The 17,860-nt window shown below is 40.3% G+C and overlaps 2 protein-coding genes across 5 annotated transcripts in view; one reads left to right on the top strand and one right to left on the bottom strand.

The window, feature by feature from the left end:
* The window catches only part of cep104 (centrosomal protein 104), a 42,426-nt gene extending 29,552 nt beyond the window's left edge, over nucleotides 1-12,874 (bottom strand). For 2 of the 4 annotated variants that reach the window (XR_004020183.1, XM_030733465.1), the window contains exons 1-11: nucleotides 12,718-12,803; nucleotides 11,762-11,855; nucleotides 9,622-9,748; nucleotides 9,197-9,370; nucleotides 8,759-8,897; nucleotides 7,702-7,764; nucleotides 5,414-5,490; nucleotides 4,898-5,066; nucleotides 2,154-2,309; nucleotides 1,754-1,978; nucleotides 686-901 (exon numbers count right to left, since the gene is read on the bottom strand). Coding sequence is in view for 3 of the 4 variants with exons in the window: in XM_030733465.1 (XP_030589325.1) it covers nucleotides 686-901; nucleotides 1,754-1,978; nucleotides 2,154-2,309; nucleotides 4,898-5,066; nucleotides 5,414-5,490; nucleotides 7,702-7,764; nucleotides 8,759-8,897; nucleotides 9,197-9,370; nucleotides 9,622-9,748; nucleotides 11,762-11,765 (1,350 nt within the window). In the remaining variant the exon portion in view is untranslated. Of the gene's footprint in view, nucleotides 1-685; nucleotides 902-1,753; nucleotides 1,979-2,153; nucleotides 2,310-4,897; nucleotides 5,067-5,413; nucleotides 5,491-7,701; nucleotides 7,765-8,758; nucleotides 8,898-9,196; nucleotides 9,371-9,621; nucleotides 9,749-11,761; nucleotides 11,856-12,717 lie in introns of all 4 variants that reach the window. The other 2 variants (XM_030733466.1, XM_030733467.1) reach the window with 2 other exon arrangements.
* Nucleotides 12,875-13,500: 626 nt separating this feature from the next.
* On the top strand, nucleotides 13,501-17,845 carry lrrc47 (leucine rich repeat containing 47). Its single transcript, XM_030733651.1, has 7 exons — nucleotides 13,501-14,101; nucleotides 15,001-15,462; nucleotides 15,564-15,680; nucleotides 15,789-15,904; nucleotides 16,530-16,632; nucleotides 16,859-16,948; nucleotides 17,405-17,845. The coding sequence occupies exons 1-7, from the start codon at nucleotides 13,532-13,534 to the stop codon at nucleotides 17,624-17,626; spliced, it is 1,680 nt and encodes a 559-aa protein (XP_030589511.1). The 5' UTR covers nucleotides 13,501-13,531; the 3' UTR covers nucleotides 17,627-17,845.
* Nucleotides 17,846-17,860: the final 15 nt, after the last annotated feature.

Raw genomic sequence — 17,860 nt, 5'->3', positions numbered from 1 at the left:
CCAATACTACAAATACATACAGTACCATTCATGTGAATGGGTGAGTGTGTCTGTAAACACTGAAAAACTTTTTGCAGGAAATGCCAGCCATTTGTTGCATGTTCGTTCTAATAATAAGCCAGCAGTTAGTTGAGTTTCCTCTTAAATATGCGCTGCTATCTCTCTCACTGGGCTATTTAAAGGTCGTTCAAATGACCGAAGCCTACTGTATACTAGATGGCGACAGGTTGTATCTTTGCACTGACAGAAAGAAAGTAAAACAGTTCAATAATGTAAAATAACATGACACTCTGGGTTGGTTTTCCTTCTGTCCTCCTCAGTTTTTTGAAATGCACAGTGACTGACTTTATACATCCACTATGACCTCGGAACTGGTTAAACAACAACTGGCAAAGACAACTTTATGTTACATCCACACACATACAATAATATCATCAGCATAATTACTTTTTTTTTAAACTACTTTTGTTAATTTTGGTCTATGTACACAATCATAACAGCCATCTTTGTTTGCCAAAATTGTTAGAAAATAGAGGCAACTGATTTGTGTCAAATTACTATACACAGAGCAATTGTGCTTATGACTGTAGTCACTCCCCTGATATGTAGGAATGTACACGCAGCAGAAAGTAACAGCCATAGCTGGCTTAGCTGGCTGTTTGTTTTCACTTTTACATTTTCTTACCAAGCTTTCTCCAAAGACCTCTATTGGAAGACCAGCCTCTCTCTGGACCTTCTCTGTCAGGGGTTCCAGCTCGCCACTCATTTCAGAGCTCTGTGGAGTCCTTTGCACTTCTGATTTAGGGGAGTTCTCCTCTGCAGGGCTCTGGGTGGCCTCCAGTGGCTGATCTTTCCTCTGAAGGGCTGGCAGCGGCCTCTCGTCATGAGGCACACTGTTAACCTGTCACCAGAAGAAACCAGAAACTGAAAAAATACTGACAGTACATTCGGAAGAAAATACAACTTTCATGTTTTTTTTAATCTCCTTACTGCAGTGTTTTCACTGCGGTATACTATATATGTTTCAGCATACAACATTATAGGTACAGTTTTGGGAAAACTGATCTACATTATCCATCCTGAGAAGCACATCCATTCTTTTGAAAAACTGATCACCTGTGTCCTTGTTCTTTTCACTAACTCTCACTGAAAAGGTAAATCTTTCAACATCAAGATGACAATGAATGTTGTACCCTCTCTATACAAGTCAAACTTCCAGCCAGCCAGCCGAGCAGAGTACTGTCTCCCGTGCCCGGAGCCAACTGGCACACTGCTGCCTAGTGCAAGGCTCAAAGCTCTGCTTTGAGGCCAGGTTGGGAGCCGCTGGAGTCAGCCAACTGTTGCACGCCTTTAATTAAATAGTGAAACCCAAACCTGCGCTACGGCTACTCTTAGTAGGTGGTGAGTAAAGCACAAAAGACCCCACTGGTCATAATCTCCCCGTGTGCCCTGGGTTTCAACACTACACAGGAGACTTGTTCTTAAGGTGCTTTGGTGTGCTTGATTATTTTTTACAATATATTTTACAATGTTTTTTTTTTTATTTTACAATTCATGCAACCAGAACAAGGTGTGCAACTGTCAACAACTGGATCAATAAAAATGCCCTGGGTTTATCATCACTGAAGATCCCATCGAGTCATCATTATATAAGTTTTGGACAAGCTGCTCCTGTTTTAAGTGTTAAGTGTGCTTGAGATGGACATATCAATGCCATAATACATAAACACATTTGATGAAGGAAGGTGCTTACATCGATCTTGGGTACAGCAGCAGGGGTGCAAGGTGTGTCAGGTTGGCTGCTCAGCTTGCACATGATGGTTTCTTCAGCTGATTGTTGAGTTTGATGAATGTTTGGTTTTTTCCCCTTCCTGAATGTGTCTGTGGCTACAAGAGGGTTAGTAGGGACTGAAAAATGACCCGGAGAAGACAGATCAGGAGGATACTGATCCAGGGTTGATTCTAGTGCCTTCGTGATCTGATGACATGGAAAGAGTTTAGTTTAGAAAGAATGAGTTATGAACAACACGTGATTTTTCCACACATATATATATTCGTAATTTCTCATCTCATTAAACAATTACACTTTGGACTGAAATACAAACAGCCCCGCCCCCACCCCTCTGTTACCATGCCAGTGGCTGTTGGCCTACCATTGTCATATCCAGCAGGTTGTGTACTTCCAGCTGCTGGTACACACTTTTCCTGTACTCCTCCATCAGCTCCTTCTTCTGTCTGGCCAGGTCATAGTCTTCCTTTTCGATCGCACATCGCTTCTCCACATCATATCTAGCCAAACGCTCTCCCGCCTGGAAGTGCCAAAGATAAGGAGAGATAAAAGCAGCCCTACAGGTACACAGTGAATCTACACGGCAAGTTTGAACGGATGAGAACAATTTACGAGACTCAGATTTATGTCAATTTGCACCTTTGTTGACAGCAAGTCTATATATTGTTTGCTGTGAGCATTTTTTTTTCTCCTAGCTCTGCTGACAGCTCAAATGACAATTTTCTGTCTTGTAAAGCAGCAGGTAACAGATTTACTGCGCTTCAAACTATAAGTCATTATTAAACAGAGTTTGTATTTACAGTGTTTAGGAGGCTCTGTCAGTCCTGCTCTTTCATAGAGCTGTGTCTGTTTCTGACCTAGTGGGTCTTTACTTATGTGTCTCGTTTGTTAAAAAAAAAAAAAGATGGATGGATGGATGGATGGATGGATTCCAGCTTAATTCAACTTTATTTTATTTTTATGTAACAGTACCACTGTAGTTACAAAAGCAGTTTTCAGACAAGAACTCCTGATAATCTAGTGTGAATCAGGCGAGGAGTTTTTGTACAAAGCTGACCTTTCTCATATGAACCACACAACTGGAGAGAGTCCAGGTCAGACACTCTCACTACCGGAATGACTCCACTTTGATTAGCTGAGGGATCTAACTAGACAGAGCATGCAGGAGGCAGCAGACATGACGGCCACTGAATTCACTGGAAAGTTACCAGTGTTGCTCTCTCATGCATACAAATCACACATACATGATAAGCACTTTGCATCAAGGTGTTGGCAGGTTATTGTCCATTCTGATGATGTCCCAAAATTGTGTTCTGACATGCACCTCCATGAGGTGAGAAGACCAGGTGTGTAAAATAAACAGCTTTCAGGCTGCCATACTGGTACAGTATTTACCATCCCAAATTTCATATATTTGAACTAATACTTTCAGTTTTACCTTATTTTTCAATTATATAATCTCTAGGTGGCAGCTGACCATTGGTTGGAGAGTGAAGGCACCAACTTTAAACTGGGACACCAACAGCAAATTTTACTGTAGCACCAGTCCTTCCTTGTGAGCAGGGAAGCAGGGGAGTCACATTTGCCTTGCAACCTGGTTTCCACTAGGCTGGGGTGTAACATAAATACACGATCAGAATCTGGCTTAATCATCAGCTGGTTTACAATGCGTTTATTAGACTGAACGCTTTTTTGCTTGCTTTTATTAATCTTCTTTTTTTTTTAATCAACATCAGGAAGAATAAACAAAGTATATCGACAGGTTTTCCAACAGACAGACATATATTAATTACAAACAAAAATCCTAATTCAAATGAAAATGATTCAAACTTTTAATGGAACTGGTGCTGTCTTTTTTTTTTTTATTTGCATTTTTGGCTACAGCGGCTTTTATTGGCAGTAGAGAGAGACAGGAAATGGGGGAAAGATACAGGGGAAGACACGCGGGCAAATTGGCGATGGGCCGGGACTCAAACCCGCGCCGCCCGCACCGCAACGCGGCATATGTATGTAGTCGCCGGCTTCACCACTAAGCCACCCGGGCGCTCTGGTGCTAATTTGAAGACTGGATTGAACTTAACGTGCAGTTTTTACATGATGAATCACTAACAGTTGCAGGATGGAAAATAACACCTTCCAGCAACTCAAACACATAGTTTCTGAATAAGGAAATTCCATTAAGTGGAATTCAGCTGCTAACCAGGTGCCAGCTGAAACTGTCTCAAATGCAATAACCTGTGAGTTGTTTCATTTTGACAAAACAAATAGTACAATTTAAATCTACTTACAGCTTGTTGTTCTTTCTGATTTCTGAATCTCATTTCATAAAACCTGACGCTAAAGGTAATTGGGCTGTGAAAGATATACAGCAAGCCAATACCCCACCTTCAATCCTGCTTCTATTTGCCATGTATGTCTCTGTATTTTCAGGTATCATGTGACTGCATAAACTATTCTATGACATCCTGAGGGTGCGGTGACAAGGGATTTACATCATGACTACATTGGCAACCACTCTATCCATGATGTTTTTATGCCATGCTAACAAGGGGTAGGGGTGTGTGCGTGTGTGTGTTATCTAGTTACACAATGTCTTGTGGTTGGAGATGGGAGAGGAAACATCCAAGTACCCTCACTGCAGCTGTCAGGCTTATTAAGAATTCATGGTCTGCATGGTAACGTTTTATACAAAGGAGGTCAGCAACAGGAATCTCAACAATGTTTAACAACCACTGTTACAAACAGTAGTGAAATAACTAGATATGTGTGAAAAACGTGGCTCAAGTGAGTCCAGAATAAAACTGAATTCCAGCAACAGAGACGCTGGGATTGCTTGGGAAATCCTGTTGCTGGAAACAGATGCTTGCATAAAGCGGGGTATTTAGCATATATTTGCTTGTCCATCTGTGCACTTACGTATCTCCAATCTCATTGTACATCCTGTATAATGACAATAAAGGCATTCTATTTATTCTATTCTATCTCATCACATACTACGTGTGTACACTAACAAATACAAACTGTCCAAATCCCATTTACACTAGAATTCAGATGCCACAGCTCAGTGTATGATAGTATGCATATTGCGCTTCCTAGCAGTGACAGTACCTTCTGCAGGTCAGCAATGGCCTGCTTCAAATTCTTAGCTTCCTCATATTTCTCTTGCCGGACCATGTCTTGCTTCTTTTGATCCAGGACACGAATGATGTGGGCAACTTCGGGGTCCTGATACATATCAAAGGCCAGATCATCCAAAGGGGAGACAGACTCACATTTGCTGCATGAAAACAGGGCAGAAAGCATTTGACAAATTAATTATACGGCTTGATGCACTTATCTTATTAAAACTGAGATGATTTCAGGGTATTATTTGTTAACTGTGCAATTCTCCACCAACCCCCATGCGATGTTTCACCTCTGGGTGAAACATCGCTTGGGGGTGGATATTAAAAAAACATATATATTCCAAAATGTGTTTTTTATTTGCACGGGCCACCACCTGCATCGTCTTCCAATGCACGTGACCTTAAGTGCCTGATTGGTTGGCTTCCAGACTAAATGGCTTTGTTACACAATGTTATTGTCACAAGAGAAAGAAACCAGGGTTCAATGACTTAGCCTCACCCCATGAAGGTCGAATCCAAGGCAGCCTCCAGCTGGGTACTGTTGAGGTAGTGTTCGATCAGCTGCTCTCTGCTTGGCTGGGGGTAAACAGATGGACAAATTACACACACGTGCATACTGTATGCACTTGTGTTACTGTGTTCAGGAAGACATGACTATTAATCCCATTACCTTATCCTAAAACTAATCATCACACTGCCCCTTTAAAACATGTTGATCAAACAAAATGACTTTACCGGCAACCACCTGGATCATGCAACTGTAGTAAGATGAGAGCACTCACAGACACATACAAGCTTGCTATCAATGCCCTTGAGGCTATGGGTATATGGGGATTAACAGTAAACACTCCATTTTCCTTGAACATTATCACTGAATGAACAGATAAAATTTACCACTGATGACATCATTCTTACTCATAGCTAAATTTAACAGGATAGGAGGTAAACATTTTCTCAGAATAAAGGATCTCTACCTGTTGGTCTTGACATTCATGTGCACTCTATTCATACATTCTGTTGTTACTATGCTTTAAACGAGAAAATAAAAAATATATTCAAGCAGAAAAGGACATCCAAATATGTTTTTACAATTTTTTCACTATCTTAACATTAGTGATGTTAATAGTAGAGATGTGTTTTTAGTGAAAAGTTGTTGAGAATAATCAACAAAACACACTGTTTAACTGGGCCAATTTCTTTTGATCACTATGTTTTGTGTATCTAAGCAACAACAGTCTTTGCTGTTGAAAATACGTGCCATTCACGTACTACCCACATGACTAGATGGAAGCACCTCTCCTCCTCCCCTTTGCAATTTGGGTTAAATGACACTTTAAGAAGTGTGCTGATGGCACAAAAAAACAAAACAACAAAACAAGAGCACCTCCCAGTGGGGCAATATATGCCCAACGCACTGTATCAACCCTATTTGTTATCACATGAAAAGCAACGATTTGATAATTATGTGGCCTTGACTACCTACTACCTATCTGAGAGAGAGAGAGAGAGAGAGAGAGAGAGAGAGAGAGAGAGAGAGAGAGAGAGAGAGAGAGAGAGAGAGAGAGAGAGAGAGAGAGAGAGACAGAGAGAGACAGAGAGAGAGACAGAGAGAGAGACAGAGAGAGAGAGACAGAGACAGAGACAGAGAGAGAGAGACAGAGAGAGAGAGAGAGAGACAGAGAGAGAGACAGAGAGACAGAGAGACAGAGAGAGAGACAGAGAGACAGAGAGAGAGAGAGAGAGAGAGAGAGAGAGAGAATCATAGATGCTGGCTCATTGGTACACTGTGATAGCGAAGTGGGACCACTACATAAAACAGAGCCACTGTTAATGTTATTACTAACAACTGCGTTTCTCTCTGTATTCACACTACAGTGTCCCCTCCATAACTTCCACCCATAGAGCAGATATAGGAGAATAAGATCTAACCGACCCTCTAGGCAAGAGCAAGATCACTGCTGTGATGGAAGTGCTCAGAGTCGGATTAGTGGACCAACAATGCAAAGCTTGTTCACTGGAATCTGTGTGAGTGTGTGTTCATGCTGTTCCGTGTGTGTGTGTGTGTGTGTGTGTGTGTGTGTGTGTGTGTGTGTGTGTGTGTGTGTGTGTTTGTGTGTGTGTTTTAAGGTCCTCTCACTCCTCCAGGAGCTGTCCATCTGCAGGACTATTTGATTACACTAACTAACTAAAGGCTGCCTGTTTGATTACATGCTGACCTACCTTTGTGTCTCATTACTAGATGCCTGACACATATATACACACCTATGCCTAAACATACACACACAAACAAACAAACACACACACACACACACACACACACACACACACACACACACACACACACACACACACACACACACACACACACACACACACACACACACACCATTGAGGTAAACACTTGTGCACAAAATGCTATAATCTGAAAGTAAAGTGAATCAACAACTCAAATTACTGACTTGACACTTAATAAATCAATCAATACATTTTGCACAGATTAAAACAATAAAAAGAGGAAAAACTGAAGTTTTCAAACCCAGTTTATTATTTTATTAAGTTCTGTGAATGATAAATGAATATTAAACAATATGGCGGGAACACTTGACCAGTTCTATCTGACAGACATGTTTTAATAGCTGGTTCAGTGTAAGTGGAAATATGAGAAATGAAGCCTGTTCTGAGTGACTGTTGAGCAATGTCTCACAGAATCACAGCACAACATCACCACCTACTGCTGTGGGGATTAACTTCAGTGATGGGTGATGAGTGAGAAGAGTGCTCACTTACTATTGTGTTAAAAGCATTGCCATCCAAAGCATCTCCCAGAACATTAATGGCAACCAAACCAACCTGAAATCATAAACAGATGATGATGATGATGGTGAGCTAGCTGAAGGAACCAGAACTGGGAGAGCAAATCAGAAATAAATGGATGTAATAAATGATTAAGTGCATGGGAAGGTAATAAAGGAGCCATCTGATTGCAGTTTAAGGTGCAAAACTAGAGATACTTGGAGTTTTTTTGTTTTTTTTAATTAGTAGTTTTAAAAAAGAAATCCCATGAAACACCAACAAAGGACTTATCCTCACATTTACAAGAAAATTTAATCGGGTGACATGTTTCCTGATTAATCCAAAATTACTGTAGCTTATTTGATCCCTTCTGGACCATCTTATAGCCATAGAAAATTCACTGTATACATCAAATGTATATGAATCTATTGGAGAAAGCAGGCCTGAGTAAATACACATTATTCTGTGTTACATGAAAACTACTTTCTAACTGTTTGGGGAAATTATTGACCCTGACCTGAAAATCAAACAATATATTTGGGTTGTGTTAGCAACACTAAAAGGGACAAAATAAGCGAATTTAAAATCTGCAACCAACAAATTCCCTTGAACAGATTATCTAAACTGGAATTAATGACTTTTCTTTCTTCTCTTCTTTCTTTTTTGTACCAAGTTTAATAAATAATTTAAAAATTGGTACAAAGGTAAGCTGTAAAAGTCCAGGCTTAAAAAAAATAAATACATCAAAAAACAGGCTTCTTCAGTGAAGATAACTAAATGATTCAAATTGTGTATTAATATTCAGTTTTTTTTAGTTCAGACATCACACTATACAAATTTCAAGAAGAAATGCAAAAATTGGGGTGTTCAGTAAATAAAGTTTGTGAAGTACAGAATATGAGTGGCAACATGATACTGGCTAGTTTATTCTCTGGAGTGCCTAATTAGCAGCATTCATAAAAATGCATACCTCAATCCTTCTCAGACTACCTAAATGGATAAAAAAAATAACTTATTGGCCACAGTGATTTATTACCATCTAACAGAGTACCTGATTATAGGAATTGTAACGGTTGATGTAGTTCCTGTGGAAGCTTATCCTCAGATATGTTCCAATGGCATCTACATGGACTGACTTCAGCTCCCGAGCTTTGAAACCTGTCTTCTCGTTGTCTGACAAAAACACATACCTAGTGTGAGAGTAAAGTGCTGTTACTCCAGGTTCAAATTCACATAAATGACCTTTACAAGGGTCAAAATGATTATTAAATTTCAGTTTAGTGATCATATCCTTTGCAGGCACTTTCCAAGTCTCAGTGTGGTAATTCTTGATATTAAGTAGCAATGAACAGCTAGTCTGCAGAATAAGACTGAACCACAAGCAAGACTGCATCTATCAAAAAACTAAATCAGAATAAACCCATTCGTATTAACCTAACGTCCAACAAAAGGGTGTGGAAATTAAGCCTGGCCAAGTCTGCAGTCTCACCCAAGTCTGCGAAGCTGCCCTAGGAACCCTGGAGAGCTGGTTTCAGGGAGAGTGTCACTAATATGGAACTCAACCTTGGATGGGATCATGTACTGGTGAGCCAGCAGCTGCAGCTTCCTTATCCTACTTCTTTCCACCAGCTGGAGCGTGATGTGCTGAGGGTAGGAGCACAGCCTGCACAAAAATAGATTGACACATGTTTATTTAGGATGAAAAAATGAGAAGACCCCCTGCATACTAGATGCAATATTAAGTTTACTGCTTGAAGAGAGGAAAAATTTTAGTACAGTAAGCCAATTCAGCGGTCTTGAATTTCACAGGAAATGTTCTCTTAAGTATATTCTGATAACAGCCAGTATTGAGATTTTCCAGCTTATAGAGGAAGTAAAAATGTGTCTGTTGTTTTAAGGTATTCTTTATTGTACCTGCTGGATCTCCAGCCATTGACTGTAGGTGCATGCACCATGAGCTCCTTAGCACTAAAGTTGTCCTCATGACTGGAAGAGTTGACCACAGTAAATCCTATCTTCCTGGGCATCCCTCTGATGGACACTGATAAAACAAAAATGAAATGTTATTATGGGTTATATTTGGTATTTAATAAAGACATGTAAGATCTCAAAAAGAGAAGGGCAATACAAACAGCGCAGTGGTTAGCACTGTTGCCTCACTGCGAGAAAGTCCTGCATCTGCAGATTCATCATTTTCAATGAGACGTCACAATCACCAGTTCATACTAAATGCATGTCTGTCTCATTATAATTGCGACATTACAAAAAAATGCTTTTGTTAAAAATAGATTTCATTAAGCTAATTGATCAAATCTGTACCTCAGTAATATAGCTCCCAGATAGGCACCTTTCTTAACGTGCCACCAATCCACTCAAATGAAAACCTTTCCCTGTGGTACCCGCATGAGCAAGTCAGGCGTGGCAGAGAAGTATGTGAGGGTGGTGCAGGACACATATGAGGACAGCGAGACACTGGTGAGCTGTTACAGTCGGGTTGGAAGATGAGTTTCAGGGGTAATTTGTGACAGAAAGATAGAAGTAAGACTGAAAAGGAAGATTTACAAGAAGGTAGTGAGACCTGCTATGATGTATGGTTTGGAGACAACACTAGCAAAAAGACAGGAGGCCCAGCTGGAGGTGGCAGGATTTTTTTTTTTTCATTGGGAGTTACCATAATGGACAGGATTAGAAATGAGTACATTAGTGATAGTCACAGTTTAACACAGGCAGGTGCCTTCTCAGTATAACATAACACATGGCAATAGTTTGAATAAAATATGCAAATGTGCTTCATCTTTCATGAGGTCTACTTGGCTGTTGGACTTGTACAGCTTGCATTCTGTGCCGTTCCTGCTGGCAGCCATAGTCTGCTGTGTATCTCCACATTCACTCTTCATCAACAGAAAACACGCCTGAACCTGTTTTCTGCCCTGTTAGTTTGCAGCTGTGTGGGTGCTGACGTCTTCAACCATTGTTTACACAAACAGGACATTTATTGTCCTGTTTGTGCTCAGCTTTTGAAGGAACACTCCGTGACTAGTCTGTTTGAATTTATTCTCTGATCATCTGTATAAACTGAAAATGAATACCTTTACATGTACCTTACTAAGTCAACGGAAGGTCATGTTTGTGGGTCACGATGTGGGCAGGTTGCAAGTTAAGCTGGTAGCCATTTTAGCCAACAGTCTGAGTCCTTTTTTAATTAGATTTTTTTTTTATTTAAATGTTTGAAATTTAAAAAAAGACTGTTGATTTACATGGTCTAACAATAACGGTAATTAAAGTCACAACTAACCACAGGTCTTTTTAAACATCAATTTTCACTTCTAAAAGGTTCATAAATGTGACAAATCTGCAGAATAAAATGTGAAATGTTGATAAAAACCAACAGGACAAGATAAAAACCAGTTAACCTGAGGGGCATACTGCAAATCAAGCTCAATGCAACCAGGCTTTCTTTGCATTAGCTGGTTTAACAAAACCTAAAATCCCAGTTGGAGATGACAGGTCACACTACAGTGTTAGCAACTTTCTCTGCTAAGCCAGTGTCATGCCAAAAAGTGATTCCCGATGTTTCTATGTGCTTTTAAAGTGTAATCTTTTCTTATATTTCTTATATCTTATAAAGAGATGTCCTGTTTTTGCAAGGATCTATATGACTGGTATTTTACTTCTTCCACACAAAATGATCCCTATCAGTGCTGCTTACTCCTATCAGAGACATTATCAGATCATGAAGATAAAATGGTGATAAAATCTATGAAGAACATATAAATTTAACATTAAAATAATACTGTTGTAAATAAGAAGAGAGATTAATGCTGCAGAAATGTAATGTGCTAATCTAGTGCATAGAGCGATAAAATAAACATTTTAATTCATGTTAATTATTTTAACACTGAGTGCTGCTGGTTATTTGCTGCTGGCTGCACACAGGCTGCACACAGCTTTGGGATAAAGTCACTGTGCCCCCTCAGCTGAATTCTGATGACACCATATAAATTACTTTAGGTTACACTAATTCATACACTTTGGTAGTGAAAAACATAATCACCCATAAGTTACTGCAGTGCAATCTTAGTTCATTCCATTCACAGTAATTTAGCGCTTCTTCAGCAATCATGGTAGCCAGCATGCCAGCAAAGACACTGAGGAGACAGGTAAACAGTGTATTCTGGTCAGACTTTGGGAAGTGCCCCTCATGTCTCTTTGAAACTAAAAAGAGGTGTTTCATCAGCTTTTGCAGCTAATTTTAAAGCAGGACCCAACTTGAAAATTGCAAAACAAATGGAAACGTGCTGAGGATATTCTGTATTGACAGTCAACTGTTCTAGTGTGTGTGGGAGGTTAATTGATCCATTTCTGAACCAGAGTAAATGTCTCTCCTGTTTGTCTACTGCTTTGCCTCTGCAATCTAAGGCATCTAACCCCCTTTTTTTTTTTAATTATTATTTAATAGCAAAGTGATTTGAGCTGAATGCTCTTGGTGTGTGCTCTGTTCCAGCAGTGTGAAAGATGCTTAGAATACATTTTCCCCAAATAAACACAAGAAAATTCCAGTGACAATTCGATACACAGTTTGCACCGCTGTAAACTTTACATCTGGGCTGCATTCATGATATTAGTAAAGTACGGCTTAAAGCTGCGCATAATCCCCCAGCAAATAATCTATGCCGGATTTAACATGCTGTAAATAAAGAATCAGTGAAAAACTCTGATGTTGCTCTTCAGCATAAGTTACCACGGTGATTTATTCAGGTAAGAAGAGAGCCACCTTCGTGACTTTAAACTCGACATATCTACCACATTAACGGGCACGAGCTAACCGTTATCAGCCCACATTCCGTTGCTAACCACGGTGGTAGACCTACGTATATGCTTTCTAAGGGGACTTTAAGCGGCTAAAATCCGATGAATAGTCTGATCATTTTTCTTTGGGTCCAACATTTGTTAGTTTAAATTCTGGTATAGACAGAGTTTTCCTGTGTGTATTTTTTAAAGGTCTCTTACCACAAACATCACCGCAGTGTTGACAGCTCGTAGCCCCATTTCATCTCCATAACCACCGCTGACAACAACTACTGCGGACATGCGCAGTCATAACGTCGTGTCTTAGTCCAAATGAACTGTGGCCAATGTAGTTTTATCAGTAGCGTTGGCTTACTTATAATTTTATTTAGTCTTTTGCACATTCGGTTATATGTCTTTTGTGTGTGTTTAGAGATCGCAGGAATTTCAGTACATTTATAAAAGTTTTCAGCGTTTTCAGGGCAGCAATCAACGGAAGTTTAATATGACCTTCAGAATAAAGGCATAAAATGGCATTAGCTTCGAACTTTGTTTTTAATTATCTCAGAAATAATATAATGACCACAAAGACAAAATTATAAAGTACCCTGAAACACTCAAACTTCTCTGAATTACTTAAAGTTACATTTTGATACATTTACTGCAGTTTTCGTCTACACGCCCATATATATACAAAAGAAGAGTTTTTACCCACAAGCCATCCGTCTGCTCAACTCTGAGCCCTAACTGGACTATTATTGCACTATGTAAATAATATAATATTCTATAGTTCCGTGTAAAAGTGTGTATAGTGTATAGTATATAGTGTATAGTGTGAATTACTTATTTTTATTTTTATTCTATTTATATGTGTGTGTATATATGGTTGCAAGTACAAAATACATTTTACTGTGCATTGTACTGTGTATAACTGCGCATGCGACAAATAAACACTATCTTATCTAAGTATGCACTTAGTTTGAAATGTTTTGAACGGAAGTCGTTGGCTTCACCACGCTTGTATTTGTCTAGCAGCATGGATGACATAGGGAAATGGCCAGAAATAGAGAAAGCAGCGAAAGAGAAAAGGCGTGAGCTGGTCTTACAGGGGTCCGCTGTTGACGAGAGAATTTCCTCAAACGGGGGAATCGATTCCTCCATCTACTCTCTGACACTGCTGAATTATCTGGAAGTTAGCCAGTGCCCGAGTCTGACAGAGATCCACGAGGACATCCAACATCTGACAAACCTCCAGAGCCTCATCCTGTGTAGAAACAAGCTTGCCTCCATCCCGAATGTCATCGGCAACCTCAAGTCTCTAAAGGTCCTAGACCTGTCAGTCAATAACCTTAAAGTTTTACCAGAGGGAGTCACTCAGTTAAAGGAGCTGAACACACTCAATGTGAGCTGTAACAGTCTGGAGGTTCTGCCGGAGGGACTCTCTCAGTGCGCCAAGCTCTCCTCCATCAACATCTCCAGGAATCGCATCACCGGGTTTCCTGCTGATTTCTGCTCCGAGAAACTGGAGCTGCTCAGCACCGTGGTGGCCTCTGACAACTTAATCGAAGAGCTGAGCGGAGAGATTCACAAACTAGCTGCTCTAAAGGTAGGCTGAACTTCATTCACAGAAATGATGTTTTCTGCCAAAGAACATGCGTAAAGCTGTCCTTTACGCATGGTTCACCATAATGGGAATTATGGTCACCTGGGCATCAAATGTACGCCAAATTTAGGAAAGCACTTAATAAATTTGATGTATATAATAATATATAGTTTTAGGTTTCACAGTTTCCTATATGCTGCACTAAACTGTCACAATTTTAAACCTGGTTCGTGAGTAAAAGATCAACTAATGTATGTATGTCTGTAGTACAATCTTAAATTATGTTCCCATTTTACCTAGGTTATTTTGCCAAAAGTATTTACTCATCCATCCAAATCATTGAATTCAGGCGTCCCAATCCCTTCCACAGGTGTATCAAACCAAGCACCTAGGCATGCAGACTGCTTCTACAAACATTAGTGAAAGAATGGGTCGCTCTCAGCATGGTACCATGATGCCACCTGTGCAACAAGTCAAGTCATGACATTTCTTTGTTACTATTCCACAGTCAATTGTTAGTGGTATTATAACAAAGTGGAAGAGATTGGGAACGACAGCAACTTGGGCATGAAGTGCTAGACCACATAAAATCACAGAGTGGGGTCAGTGGATGCTGAGGCACATACTGTGCAGAGGTCAACAACTTTCTGCAGAGTCAATCGCTACAGACCTCCAAACTTAATGTGGCCTTCAGATTGGCTCAAGAACAGTGTGTACTGAGCCTCATGGAATGGGTTTCCATGGCCAAGCAGCTGCATACAAGCCTTTAATCACCAAGCACAATGCAAAGCAGATGCAGTGGTGTAAATCACACTGGCACTGGGCTCTACTTGCTGCTCTTTTACAGAGTGTCAACTCAACTCTTCCACTTGGTTTTGTCTTCCTCATGCCTATCTTTGTAGGTCCTGGATCTCTCCAACAATAAGCTGAATGAGATTCCATCTGATCTGAGTGACTGCCCCAAGCTAAAGGAGATCAGCTTCAAAGGCAACAAGCTGAATGACAAACGTCTGGAGAAGATGGTCAACGGGTGCCAGACCAAGTCAATCCTGGATTACCTCAGAGGAAAAGGAAGGAGCAGACAAGGAGAGGACAGGGGTGATACTGAAGGAGGACGCAGCACAGACAAGAAAAAAAAGCAGCAGCAGAGGAAGAAGAAGGAGAAGGTGGCAGATGAACAGGATGAAGTGGAAGAGCTGAGCAAGATGGTGGTGAGAATTCTCCACGTCTCAGATGCTCCCACAGCACTCACAGTCAAAGTGAGTGCAGAGGTGAAAGATGTGAGACCATACCTGGTGTGCTGCATAGTCAGAGGTATGAACCTAAACCCTGGGAATGCTCTCAAACGGTTTCTGATGGCTCAGGTAAGATCCAAACCCTCATAGTGATATTAATGGTGCTTCACTTATGACATAACCAAGTGTGTGGTATAGAAACTATAAAGAATTGCTTTATGTTTTTCCAGACAAAGCTTCATGATGACCTGTGTGGTAAGAGGACCATAGCAACCATTGCAACTCATGATGTGCAGCAACTTAAAAGTCCCCTGATGTATGACGTCAAGCCACCGACCCAACTGAAGGTACGGATGGCAGATGAGCCTTGTTTGTTAAACTTGCTGCTTGCCTTGAGAATCTCTATTTTTTTTTTTTTTTTTAAATCCTAATATCAAATGTTTGACCACTGTTAGATTGTGTCACTGGGTCGGAAGGAGATGACTGCGGTCGAGCTTATAAGACAGCTTCATCTGGAGGCTGAGGAGCTGAGGAAGCAGAAGAAGAGGCAGAATGTTACAGGCCTCCACAAGTCAGTACTGCATTTGACCCTCCCACACAGCACACGCTTTTTTAACACTGGGGAGAGATTTCTATTAGTCAGCCTCATAAAACCTCTGCGCTGGAGACACAAATGAATTTTACAAGCAAAAGACAATTTGTATAAAAGGTCCAAGGAACTGTTTAGATCAGAGGTGTGCAAGACGCGTGTAACTTGCTTGGTGTTTTTGCTTGAGCACATGAGGGCAGTAGAGGTGCAGTATGTCAGACCACAGATTTGGTTTGGTGTATTCCAACTTTAAACAATATGAGATAGGTGTTGGGAACACATTAATGTGAACATACTGAGCTTTCATATTATCTGCAGAACAAAAAAGTTATCTTGATGAGTCAGGAAGACAAAGCAGTCAGTTGTTCAATCTCTGGCTCCTCCAGTCCACATGTTCAGGTGTCTTTGGGCAAGATACTGATGTGTTTGTTGGAGTGTGTGTGTGTGTGTGTGTGTGTGTGTGTGTGTGTGTGTGTGTGTGTGTGTGTGTGTGTGTGTGTGTGTGTGTGTGTGTGTGTGCGCGTGAAATAAATACCAAATCAGCGAGTTGTAATGATTTTAACTGTGAACAGACCTCTTGCCCATGCTGTTTGTTTTATTTTTAAAGATACCTCCAGATTCTGCAAGGAAAACCACTCTATCCATGTCTAGTGGATGCAGAAGGTCACGTGATCTCATTCCCACCAATCACCAACAGTGAGAAAACCAAGGTGTGTTCATATGGATTTTCTTCCTGACTTAAATGAGTATTTTACATTAAATAGTGCACATAATACGGCGGATTTGATGTTTTAAAGAAATAACAAGTCAGCTTATGCTTTAAGAGATGTTTATCAGCTTATGTTCTGTGCAGCATTGGGCTGTTGTAGCCCTCTGTATGTTTTTTGTGTCTTTTCAAAATCTGACAGAAATAATCACACAAGCTTTACTGTACAGATCAAGAAGACGACCAGAGAGTTGTTCTTGGAGGTCACGAGTGCAACCAGCCTGCAGACCTGTAAAGATGTCATGGACGCTCTGATTGTAGTAAGCTCCCCTCTTTTCTCTTTTTTTTCCTCTTTTTTTTTTTTTAATTGAATGATAACTTATCTTTATATTACAACGTGAGACAAAAGAGGTGCAGTTTTGACTGTAATAATTGTTAGAAATGGAAGAAAAAAACATATCCTTACATTCTGCCCTGAGGGTAGCAGGAGGAGAGCTCATGAAAGGTTGGGAATATTTTTGAGCGAGCGAAATCTTCAGCCACTGTAACGTGTTTGGTAGTTGATGGGAACTCTCAGTTGGGTGAATAATTTGAATGCATGTATTACATTGGATTATTTGCATATTTAATATGCTGTGAGTTTGTGTGGCTGCCATGGACAGATCTTTATTGTAAAACAGATTCTGATCCCAGTGGGACTTTTTGGTAAAATAAAAGTAAAATAACAAAAATAATTGCATACATGCATTTAACGGGCAGTTCATGTTGCCTTGCAGAAAATGGCAGAGTTGAACAAGTTCACAGCAGAGCATCAGGAAGAGGCAGGGTCAGACGAAGAAGGGGGTGGCCCACCAGAGCCTGCTGACAGCAGCGAGACCTCCAGCCAGCTGATCGTCCAGCAGGTCCGAACGGTCGACCAAGACGGGAACCTGAAGGTGGTGTACCCGTCGAAGACAGATCTCTCCAAAGACATCAACAACTTGACTATTATCTGGTAACTGTGCTTTGGATTCGCTCAGATGTTTGCACCCATTCACTTATTACATGAAGTTATTTTAACAGTTTAACACTGGGAGGCGCTGATGCTGAGTTTTATGACTACATCCATTGACCTAGAAGTGCTTTAGATAGATGAAAACAATAACCAGCAATGGGTTGATTTAAAAAAAAAAAAAAAAAAAAAAAACTCTGATGTTAAATAAATGTTGCTTGTTGTTGAGCATGTAAAGCTT

Source organism: Archocentrus centrarchus, chromosome 7, assembly GCF_007364275.1.
Source record: "Archocentrus centrarchus isolate MPI-CPG fArcCen1 chromosome 7, fArcCen1, whole genome shotgun sequence".
NCBI lineage: Eukaryota > Metazoa > Chordata > Actinopteri > Cichliformes > Cichlidae > Archocentrus > Archocentrus centrarchus.
Note: the sequence above shows the minus strand (reverse complement) of the source record. Positions and strands in the feature narration are given on the sequence as shown.